Source organism: Agelaius phoeniceus, chromosome 21 (assembly GCF_051311805.1).
Source record: "Agelaius phoeniceus isolate bAgePho1 chromosome 21, bAgePho1.hap1, whole genome shotgun sequence".
Classification (NCBI taxonomy): domain Eukaryota; kingdom Metazoa; phylum Chordata; class Aves; order Passeriformes; family Icteridae; genus Agelaius; species Agelaius phoeniceus.
Window position 1 is genome coordinate 7,246,805 of NC_135285.1, and position 12,357 is coordinate 7,259,161.

Below are 12,357 nucleotides of genomic sequence, written 5' to 3' on the forward strand. Positions count from 1 at the left end.
TGAGCCTCCAACCTAAATCATTTTGTGATGCTGCTGGAAGAAGAGAACTCACACAATTTCCATGAGGACCAACTGTAAAAGCTAAGTTTTGGCATTGGTGAATGAATGTTACAGAAGTGAAAAAATCATTGGAATAAAGCTGAGTTGTGGTCACTAATTTCTGTGCCACCACAAACACAAGAGGAGGAAATTCAGAAGTGATACATGATACCTCAATGGCATTCTGGACAGGGATAGTTTTTAAAAGTTTACAACAGTATGCCTGGAGGACTTTTAATGCCACAAGTAATTTCTAAGTGAGATTTAAATTAACTACTGAACACTGCTAGCAAAGGAGCAGAGAGCTTAGCAGAGTCAGATTTCATCCATTATCTCCTCAGTAAATTCAGCTTCAGGAGTTAATGACCTATGGGCACTGTGTGCTCCCCATATTCTTGTCAGCTGTTAAACTGCTGCTTTCCTGCAAAGTCAGGCCAGCAGCCCAAAAGGTTTTAGGAAGAACAATTTATAGGCAGCACTGGTTAGTAATTTGGGGCCAGTTGCATAAAAGGGTTAGAATCCCAAGTTCCATCTAGCTCCAACTTCAGAAGTCTAAGTCCCACTCCAAGAACTGCAAACCACCCTGTCATTTTCCATCTCGTCTGGGCAGTGCCCAAAATCTGCTGCTGCTTCCCCTTTGGACAACTCTTCCTGCCAGGAACCTCAAGTTCTGATCTACAGCCCACAGTGCCCTGAACTCCCTTGCTGAGGAGCATCCTGGCAGCTCACTGGGATCAAAAATGACATTTCCCATTTTGCAGGGATGTGCCCTCACCACTGCAGAGTTTATTCCGGGATACAGAATCTTAAAAACATTTAGGTTGGAAATGACCTCCACGACCACTGAGTCCAACCATTAATCTATGGAGAGCCTCAGCCTCTTCCAAGGTTTTGCACTTCATATGAAATGATCACACATTTTAGGGATCAGAGGGTCTGTAAATTCCCTGGGTAAGTACAACCATGGTCCAGCAGTCAAAGCTCTCAAACAGAAGTGAAAAAATGCAGACTGCAGTTCCTGCTCCCATGGCTGTTTATGGGATTCATTCAACAACTGTTTCCTGTAGAAAGGCTTGTGACTTAATAGCTTAAACACTCTCCTGGTGCACAGAAGGGATGGGCCTGACAGAGTTCAGGGCTGAGAATGACAACTGGAAACACAAATCCTTCCGCTGAGCACACCAAGGGATGTGAATGCAGCCACCAGGCACTGCTGCCTGGGACACAGCCCTTTTTTTGGTTTGTTTTTTGGTTTTTTTTTGTTTGGTTTTTTGGGTTTTTTTGTGGTGGTATTTTTTTGGTGGGTTTTTTTGTTTTGTTTTGTAGTTTTTTTGTTGGTTTTTTTGGGTGTTTTTTTCCCCCTGCTAATCCTTTGGTTGACATTCCCAGGAGCACTTCGTAATGAATCCTCTTCCAAGGTTGAAAGTATCATACATAGAAGTGTACAGAACCACGGAATGGTTTGGGTTGGAAGGGACCTTAAATCTCATCTCATTCCAGCCCCTGCCACAGCTTCCACCAGACCAGACTGCCCCAAGCCTGTCCAACCTGCCCTGGAACACCCCCAGGGATGGGGCAGCCACCCATTTCTCTTTTGGGCATTAAATGGGAAAAAGTTACAACTCAGGCAAAAAAGCATCTCCTCTCCACTCCCTGCCTGACACATATAGATATTTTTGGATGATTTCTGAAATTTTCCCTTAATAATCAAATTGCAAATGCATCATGTATGAGGCACAGCTGACCCAGAAAGGGTCACAGTGAGCTGTACAGAATACACCCAATTACAAAAGCTGGAATCATCCTTTTTTTCCTTACATTTTGGCAGTGTAAAACCTATCATAAGTCTGTATATAGCACTGAAGGACACTCCTGTTCCTACAACAGGACAAGAACCACAAAGTTCAGGGGACAAAAGGAGGTTCTGAAAAGAACACCCCCAATGCTGCCCCCATCCAGATATAAAAGGGAACAGGAGATGATGATGTTTGCATGAGCTGAGCAGATCCTTCAGCTTACACATCGTGATTTTACATTAATTTTTAGTATTGCTATTTCTGATCTACAGTGATTATCTACTTCAAGAGCACAAAAATAGCATCTTAAGTACTTAAGAGGGAGAAAAGGATGATATTTGGTTTATCAAGTGAGCCTTCTGACAGAAGATCTCCCATTTGTCAACTGATGTCTATGTTCCAGTGAGAAAACCTGGCAACAATCCAGGCACATCCTCTTCCCCACTCCCTCCACTAAAGCTAATGAGCTGACTACATCCAACTAATTGATTAGTTGGGCAGTAGCTATTAAAATAGGTAAGGAATGAGCCAAAAATCAACAATATTTCGCAGTATAAAAATGAATGCAGATTAAATAATCGTGTACAGTAATACAAAATATTTCAAGTGTTTTGTTTTCCAACTAAAAAATCCCAATCTGTATGTAAAAAATTATCTTAATGTCCAGCATGGCTTTTTAGTAAATCCTCTTGCATTGTTTTTAGGGGAAAAACAGAAAAGCAAACACTTCATCTATTATTAACATGCATTTGCTATAGACCACATTTTGAAAAGGGCTCTTCATTTTCTAATGTATTTAATGTGGTCACACATCAATCTAAAGGAAGGCCTCTAAATTAGCTCAAGATACCATCCTGAAACATCATTGGAATTAAAAGCCTTCAAGGAGCACTCTCAGAGTTGTTTTGGGGTTTTTTAGTTTTATTTTTAAATAGCACTCAGCAATGCAAGGTGTATGGCTCCCCAGAAAGCATTTCCACAGGCTTCTGGGGAAAAATCCCTCATCATCTTTCATCTGATGGGGCAGAATAGGGTGAGGAAGGCTGCAGAGACTTCTCTGGGTGTTAAGCAAGTCACACAACCTAACAAAACTGCTCTCAGTAACTCTACAACAACTCCCAGCAGAGATAATCTGAAAAATTCTGCATGTCTGGCACTGAACACTGGATGAGACTTTTAACAGCTGAGAATGATGTTTAATTATCCTAAACAACCTCAACTGTTCTTAACTTCTGGCTTTGATTTGTGCTTGAAAACTGACTGCAGAGAGAAAGTCTCCAGCTGCATAATCAGGTCACAACAGGAGAGGAGATAACACAGATCACTTTGTGACCTCATTCCTTAGAGGACCTGGGGTACATTTGGTCTGAGGAACACTGTGCTGGATCAGCAGCTGCTCCAACACTTCTGTGGGACTCTCCCTGCTGGTGTCACCAGAGACTGAGCACATCTTTGGAGCAGCTTCAAGGATGTGCCTGGGCCTGGGGTTTTTCAGAGAATCCCACCCCAAACCCAGGCAGCTCTTTGGAAGCACAAACCACAGGGTGTGTACGTGGGGAGGATGTGTCAGCCCATACACCACGTTCCATAATGAGATATTTAAATGCTTGTGGAAGGAGGTCTCATCATGTTCTGCAAAGGGAAGCACATGTCTTGATTTAATAATACACACTGCTGTTTACAGGTAACCATAAAATGACCCTGAGGATCCCTGAGCTGCAGAGTTATGCAGAGGACAAATTCACACACCAGATTATGATAAAATGAGTACCAGAAAGCAAGAACCCATCAGGATAACAGAACATGGCCTTTGCTTACTTTGTTCACTGACTTCTCTGGTGTTTTCACTGTCAGGTCAGCTTGCTTTCCTTTCTTTGAGGGTGTTCTCTTTATTTTTGGTGAATGAAACTTGCCCTTCAACTTCATGGTGAACGAGGAGAGATGGGAACGCTCAGAATCTAGAAAGACACAGAAAAGCATTTCTGGATTAGGGCAAATATGATGAAACCAGGGATGTGTTACAGCATTATCTGGAAGACACTTGCACCATGTAAATTTATTGAGTGGAACACAATAAAGAAAATTAACAAACTGCTGCTCTATATTATGTTTCAAACCACAACACCACCATAATTTGCTGCTTTCCTCAACCACAATATCACCATCATTTCCTGCTTTCCCTTGGAGGCAGGGACAGTGGGACTGCCACTGCTCTGTGCCTTGGAGGGAAGAGGGAAAACACCTCTCTTCAAAGCACTTATCTCCAGAAGGTCCTGGAGTACTTTACAAAGGAGGCAATCCTCATGCCTCTTGGGCAGATGAGCAGTGAGGCCAGGGGATGAAGTGACCGCTCACAGCCCCTGGCAGAGCAGAGCCCTTGGCTGTGGGTCAGTGCAGGCACTGGGACCTGGCTGCTTCAGGCATGGAGAACTCAACCCCAGGCCATGCCCTGCCCAGGATGCTGATCTCTACCCACTCTGCAGCATCAATTCTGAATGGGGCCCGGGGATAATCTGAACAAAATTGCCAGCCCTTGTCATCTGCAATGGATTTCACTTCCAGTGTACCAGAAAAAACAGAGGAACCCCTTTGATACCTAATGCTGGGGCATCCTTCAAGGAACTGAACTGCAGAAGTGCTCAGCCCTTTTAGAAATTGTATTTTCATTGTTTTTTGAATACCTAAAAGAAGCCTCAAAGGTTTGCAATCATGCCATATGCAGACTTACCGCTGAAATACATTTTTATCTGTTTAACTATGAAGCTAAATAAAACTAAGCTAAAAACTAAAAACGAATCTGCCTTGTAGAGTGCAATTTAGAAAGTATTTTGAGCAAAGAGCACTTTAATAAACGAAGGTCTGAGTTGCTCTCCAGTGACCCAAAAAATTCAGCAGCAGTTACCCAAGTGGTCTCTAACTATATTATGAAGAAAAGTACACACTTTTGCTGTATGTTTGATTTTTCTTTTAGATTATTTTGAGCATTAACTGCACTGGCTGCAAGGAGTCCAGAGGACAGCCCCATGCATGCAGCACTGCAGCACCTCGTTAGCATGCAGACTGCAAACAGCAAAGGCTGCTGAGTCAAATCTAGCAACCAGCAGCTAAATACCACAGAGCAAGTGCTCTTCCTGGTAGTCAGAAACCATCTAACCACAGCCCAAGGAAAGGAGCCTGGCTCCCTTTAAACCTGGTTTCATGTTCTAACCCCCTGTGAGCACACTCACAGCACTCTGGTTAGGGATGTCCTCCAGACCAGGATTTTGCAGGCATCCTACAAATGGGAGCTGTGTGAGCACCCATCCTAATCTAGTCTGGCTGCAGAGCTGTTCTCCACTTACAGGAGAAAATGTTCTCCCAAGGTTTTCTTTGTATCCTAAAGTCCTGTTTAGTGCTCTGAGGAGGCAGGCACTAAAAACCTTGGCCACTGCAGATAAATCCAGGCATATCAGTTGGCCTCTGAAGAATCACTTACAGCAGCTGGCACCCCAACTTAGCAGCAATTTACGTCAGTGCTTTACATCCACAAGAGGATCTCCAAACCTTTAAAACCTCTCTGTCTCCACAGGGTGCTGAAGGTCACCACTGAAGAGAGTTCCTGGCTGCTGTGATAACACTCTTGAGCTTCTCCCCAGAAAATCATTTGTATTTATTCCATACACCATATGAGAATTTCCATATTTGCACGCATACGCACGCTTGCCATGAAAAGTCATGGCTCTGAATTAATTTTTTGAGAACTGGCAAACAATTACAATAATTAACCTACAGGAAAGTAATGGTGACAGCAACAAATTGTGTCTGGCTCCTCCACAGGCTGCAGTGAGATCCAAACTGCTGGTCTCAATAAGACTACACTCAATGCCTACAAAACTCTCGGTCATCTATGGTGATAATTTTGAGTTGTAGGGACATTTGGAAGGGAGAAAGATTTCAAAAGAAATCTTTTCTCCTTGCCACCAGACATCTCTACCCACTTTCATGGGGCAAGCATGTGAATGGCTGAATCACCATGTCTGGGTGGTCAGGAACCTCCAAAAGGAGATGCCACCAGAGAAAAGTTCCTTTTCTGCTGACAGCACATCCTCTTCACCACCACCACCAGCCAACCACTGCTCCTTTGCTCTTTCTATCCTTTGGTCACACCAAACACCAAATAATTTGTGTGCCACACTCTGAGGGGAGACAGACACACAGAGCAAGGACAGAAGCAAGTGGCTGGAGCAGAATAGGAACTGCTTAAAATAGTACTGAAGTAAACCAGCTGACATTTGCAAAAATAATAAACATTATTGTTTGAACAGCCCTGCTAAGTCCTGCTTTGAAGATCACAAATTAATGCAGCTTTTTACTGCCATGGCTTTCTGTCTACACCAAGCACTTTCCAGCTCTCATCTGCTCACAAGTTTCTGATGCATTTGCAGTTAAACAAATGAGTCACAAACCAATATTCTCTCACACTCAATTACACTTAGCACTTAAAATAGCGCTTTTCTTGATCCAAGCACATTACAAACACATCCTTCTCATCCTTAAACAGTCGGGCCTTAACCTCACTCTGCAGATGGGAAGCAGGCACAGAGGTGAAGCAGCCTGTCCAAACAGAGCAGAGGGTGAGTCAGTGACTCTGGTACAGCATCTCCATCACTGCAGGCCCTCGGCCTCTCCCCCTGTTCATGGATCAAGCTGTGGAGCTACTGTGATTATGTTCAGTGAATGCCAAGAGAATTACTCGGCACACTGGGCTTTACAGTTTGCAAGCTGATACATCATTCAAGCATTATAAACAGAATTTGCTTTGTAATGAATCTGGATGAAGTGGTATAAAAGAGAAGTGACACTTGAGAGGGAGGGATTCCAGCTCACAGGTGTAAGGGACCTAAGCTTTTAGAGATGAAGCCTGAAACTCTCCTCCAAAGAGCACAGCTGAGCGAGACTTCCTAGACTGGTTAACACAGCACTGGTCTGCTTTGAAAAAGTAATTTTTTTTAATACTATATCCTAATTGAAATAGCTTACATGTCCTGTGTGTTAGTCCAGTTAAAAAGTTCAAACAGCACAGCATGCCTTTACAGATTAAATAATTTGATAACATACACAGAGGCAGAAAACAGAGCCATGGCAGTGGCTCAAACTACTTCTGTCCCTCTGCTCCTTCCTGCCTATCTACAGTAACCAAACCCCTTAATGCAGCATTGAGATTGTTCTTAGCTTGGGAGTTTGCCCACTGGAAATTATTCTATCATATTACCCTCGCCTCTTGTTGATGAATAGCCAGCAGTGTTTAGCTGGAGTCTCAGCACTGGCTTTCTCCTCTCTGGTGTGCAGGAGAAGGGTACCCCACACTTCTATGAAGTGTCCAAATATTTGTGAGATGAATGGGAAAAGTCAGGGTAATAAACTCAATGAAGTGATTTCAACCGGAAGGGGGAAAGAAAAAAGTTGTATCAAAGTATTTCTGTCTCAAAGGAACCACTGACTTTCCATCCCCTCATATTTCATCTGTCTGGATGCTCTCTGCTGCTGCACAAGACTGGAAAAAAAAAAGCCCTTCAAAATGACTTTATTACAGATCTGAGTTTCTTGATTTCTGCCTGGAAGCTTCACTACATCACTGGTTTCACAGCTAATTCCACCCTCCCCTGTCAGTGAGGCTCCTGCTGCTGAACGCGCTCCAGCTGTTGAGTCACGGCCCTGCTCAGCTCCAGCCTCTCTCCCCCGGCACGTGTCTGGGCTCTGACCACACACACAGCACCCCAGAGCTGCTCTGGCACATCTGCTCCAGCCAGCCCTGCTGCCAGGTGTGCCCAGAGGGGTTCTCAGTGTCCCTCCAGCCCCTGGGCCAGGCAGACCATGGCTAAGGACAGTGTGGCTACCGGGAGCCACCTGATTCCCCACCAGCTCCCCAGCTCCAGCAATTGCTGCTGCTCCAGTTTGCCAGCAGAAAGCTAAACCTGGTGAGGAAAGAACTGCAGATTTAAAACAACAGTGGATTAAAAGGGAAGGCAGATAAATCAGCTTATGTGCTTGTGGGAGAAGAAACTAAGGCTGCTTAGGAGAAAGCCTTCAAGTCAAAGCCCAACATCCACCTCTGCCATAGTCAAATGGTTACTCTCCACTTGGGTTCAAATGAAGGCCAGGATAAGTCAAAACACACACAAGCTGGTGAATTCCACCAAGCTAAGCAAAGTATTTGCTTTAAAGTCAAAATGAAAGTTCAGCCTTTTACAGAGCTCAGAGACAGCAGAGTTTCCATCTGCTGGGTCCCACTCACCAGCATCCTGTAACCAGCACAGGGGAGCTTCAGAAATGGGAAATAATGCCCTGCCTGCTTCTGCACCTCCTGGTCCTGTTTTTGTCACTATTATTCCATGGCAGGGAGGCTCCAGCAGCTGGGACAAGCTTCTCAACCTGTCTAGTGCTTGGATCATATAAAACTAATTGAAAATAGACTTATTTTTAATGAAAACCCCACAAACTTCAGAATACAGTACCTTTTCTTTCCTTCACTTGAAAAACGAAACCCTCCATCTTCTCTCACCCTCTGTGTGTTCAGACACCAAAACCCTACAGCTTTAGAGGAGACACAACCTTAAAAAAGGGTTATAGTTCATTTTCCAGCTTGTCCTGACTCTCGCAGCTTGTTAGAAAGAACGAAGTGGAGTCTAAAAACCTTATTCCACAAATGGTTCCTCTTTCAAAGGCCATTTAGGTCTCTGCTGGATGCACATATTTTAAAGCTATCAGATTAAAAATAACAGGGGACATCTCTCCCCATGTCATAATGAAGCTATTGTGCACATTTTTAATCAACTGCTCCTGCCACTTTTGCCACGAGTCCTTTGAAGGCAGCAGTGACTTATGTAATGAGTTACACAACGATGCCCATTAAAATGGCATTTGTTCCCTTGGGCTCAGCTCCATCATTTGAGAAGACAAAAGGCAAGTTGCAAGGCTTCAGCTAAACCCTAGCTGACAGGGACTTTAAGGGTTCTGAAGCAAAAGGCAAAAATAACGAGGCAGAGTTCAACACGACCTTTCTGCTGAGGATGTCTGCGCTGCGATGCAGCACCCAGCGAGAGGCTCTGGGGCTACTCAGGATGCACTTCTGCCCTCAGAAACACAGGAAAACAGGTGATTCAGGGCAGACAGGCACATGAGAGCTTACCACAATAATCACAAAACATTCTGCAAAGCAAATGCCTTCCCAGATTGTATATGGATATTACTACAATTCCCAACATCTTCCTTCCACCCTTAGGGCAAGGGCTGTATTTGTTACATACCTGTCTGTAAGCTCACAGATCTGGGGGACTGTGCCCTGGCTAAAGCTTCTGGGCTTTCTTGTAATGTAAATATTAAAATCAGTGACTGACAGAAAATCCAAGCCTTTGAGCTTTGCAGGAAACAGCAGAGCTCCTCTGCAGAAGAGCTGGCACAGGAGGCACAGTGTGATGCTCACCAGTGAGCTGTGGGCAACAGAAAACGACTGCAGGGGCACTTGTAAAAATAAATTTTAATAATCCTGTCTTGTGACAGAATGTTTGAGCCTGCCAAAGGGTAGTTATGAAGGTGGAGAGAAAGCACGAGGCTCCAAGGAGGGTTGAAAAAACAGATGAGGAGGACCCCAGATAAATTCTCCACCCTTTCACACCTGCAGTGTGTTGCCAGCTCTCCCATTACACTGCACACAGCCTTCAACTACTTTTCACACCCTCTTTCTCCAGAAGTCCTGAGGATGTTTAGAAGCCTAAAAATGCTGATATGCAGCACTTGTGCAATGCTGTGTGTTCCCAAAAGGATGAACTGGGATCCTGAGTACAGAAAAGACAGAATGCGACAGAACAGAATTAAAATATCCCTTTTAAATGTATCAGCAGATCACTGCTGCATCATGGGTGCTCAAAAGCCTCAGACCCACTACTCCCAGCTCTGTGAGTTTACTTTCCTCAACTTTGCCATTATCCTCAGGGACTGAAGCAAGAGAATTAAAGCAGAAACAAAAAAAGACCTGGTAGGGGACCTGGAAAAAAAAAGGGAGGGTCCAGTGTCAATCAGGAAGTTTGCCCACCCTAACCTTTGTACCTTAGGTGGAGTTGTTTGTAAGCTGCTCCAAGTCTTTCTCCAGGGAATCCAATTGCTAGGAGAGCCGCCAGGGTTTAGAGGAAAACCATGGAGGAAGGGCAGCTGAGAATCAAACAATCGTTCTCGAGTGCTAAAGAAACTTTTCCTCTAACATCACGTCACCTTGGAAGCAGCCAGCTTTGGGGAGCGGAAAGACCGACTGCCCTTTTTCTTTTCTGGCAACATTACAGTGAATGAGCATAAACCAGTGAGCATTAATGATGTGCAATGACAGCACACAAACTTCTCTGGAAAAGGGAGGCTCAGTTCCCTCTCAGCTGGCCAGGCAATGCTCACTGACTCACAGGCTTCATTATTTTTATGCCGCCCTCTGGGGCCTCCAGAGGAAGCAAAACATTTTTATTTGTCAGACAGCACATTTTTATTTTGATTGTTTTTTTTTTCTTCCTAAGCAGCCATGAATGAGGGATCTCCAGCTGCAGCAACCTCACGTGGAAAGAGCTCACAGTGTTTGCAAGGGAATTGGAAGGCAGAGAGGGTAACTCATCAATTCAGCCACGTCTCTCAACTGCACCGAAAGGACTGGGTTAGTCAACAACATTAATTTTATGGTGCATTAGCACTACAGCTCTTTTTTCTTCCAGTATCATATCTGGAAGCAAATCTTCAGGTTGCAAGGAAGATGCACACCATCAAGTAGCAAGTTCAGAGCAGCTGAGCAGATCCCCCTTTACTCCTCTTTTTGCCTGGTATTTCAGGATAGAGAAATCTCCCTGTGTGCAGACAAACCAGGAATTCTTCACCTGCTGAAAACTGCAGCAGTATTGCTCAACCGATTTACAGGGGGGGAGAAAAAAAAATGAAAAGGCAAAAAGCTACAATAAATCAAACAAGGAGAGATTTAAGGAAGTAAAACTGCTACCCAAGTTCAGTTTCCTGCAGCACACCAAAACTGGCTCTGAGATTTCTTTTTGAACAAGATAGTGTAAATTATTGATAAGCAGCAGACAGGACTTCTGCTGTGGTTTATCAAAAACTGCTCCAGCAGACTGGTGCCATATCAACCCCCAAGCAGAAACACCAGCAATCACCAGCAAACCTTTGTGCAGCATCTGGCGAGTCTCTGGTAATTTCCCATCTAAAAACTGATTTTGCACAGCCCTGCAAGCCCCTGAGAACTGATGGGATTACAACACTGGTGACTCGTAACTCCCCCAGTGCCAACAGCACTAGAACAACAAGAGACTCAAGCAGCCTCCAACACCAACATGAACAATGTGGTCCTTGCTCACCCTGTTCTACCCATGAAAGCCACCAAGGATGTTAACTAAACATTTATTTTTAAATGAAAAAAATAATCCAGCTACCAGGCATAGCATCTGCATTACCTCAGCAAACAGCTCCTAACACAGAAATTGCAACGGTTGGGAGGGAATCTGCTGAATTTCCCTGCTCACCAAACATGACTTAATATGGGGTCTGTGGGCATCCCCACTTGTCTAGCAGCTTTTGGAGGCTATGGTCATGACAGTGATTCAGACATCTAAAAATAAAGCCCCGCAGGCACAAGTGCGTGCGCAGCACCTGAGTCACTCCGGGCTGCAGGAGCCAAAGCTCATCTGTTTCACTGACACCATGGCCAAGCAAAAATCCTCATCACTGAGCTCTGCTTCAACTCCTTCTGCCCTCCTCTCATTTTCTCAAGCATCTTTAAGTTCTTCCCAAAAAAATCTTTGCTGGGCTTGGGTTTCAGTCCTGCGGCCGTCAGCTTTGAAACTCAGAGCTGAAAGATTATAACCCAATGTTGCTGAAGCTGTTTATTCATCTCCAAGGTGATAGGGTGTCGTCACAGGCACTCGGCAGGACACCAAGCAGAAAGGCATTATTTCAGATGCTTTAGGGAAAAGCCTAATTGCTCACAACCTGGCCATAGGTTCAGCAGCTGACAAACAAGGTTGTAAATGGAGCCTTGGCTTCTTGTCTGCCCCACAGCACCGGCTCCGAATAGGAAAAACTCAGCCCTCTTTCATCCTTGGAGAGTAACCTCTACTCTCATTCATTAGGCAATGGAAAAAAAAAAAATAGAAGCTGGCTCAGATCTGCCTGACACAATTTCCAGTTGCTTTGGACATTACTAATTATAGTCATCTTTATTTCTGACCTCTGATTACAGACTCTTTGCATATTCAGTCTGAATGGCAAAGATAACCCCTCTTTTCTAGTAGGCTTGGGAGGAACCCTACACCCTGCCCAAGAGCCACCACCCACACTCATCCGAGCTGAGCACAAGAAATAAGATGAAAACATGGAAAGCATCTGCTTGAACATGCTCAGTTTTACTTCCTTCTTTAGCAAGTGCCACAGATCAAGGGCAGCAGTCCAGGTGAGAGTGTGATGTAAGCTCTTTTCCATGCATGTCCCAAGATGAGCTAACTGC

The 12,357-nt window shown here is 44.4% G+C and overlaps 1 protein-coding gene across 6 annotated transcripts in view; it reads right to left on the minus strand.

The window, feature by feature from the left end:
• RAPGEF1 (Rap guanine nucleotide exchange factor 1) overlaps positions 1-12,357 on the minus strand; it is an 84,913-nt gene that overhangs the window by 49,562 nt on the left and 22,994 nt on the right. For all 6 annotated transcript variants that reach the window (XM_077189039.1, XM_077189038.1, XM_077189037.1 and 3 more), the window contains exon 2: positions 3,654-3,793. In XM_077189039.1, the coding sequence (XP_077045154.1) occupies positions 3,654-3,793 (140 nt within the window). The remainder of the gene's footprint in view (positions 1-3,653; positions 3,794-12,357) is intronic.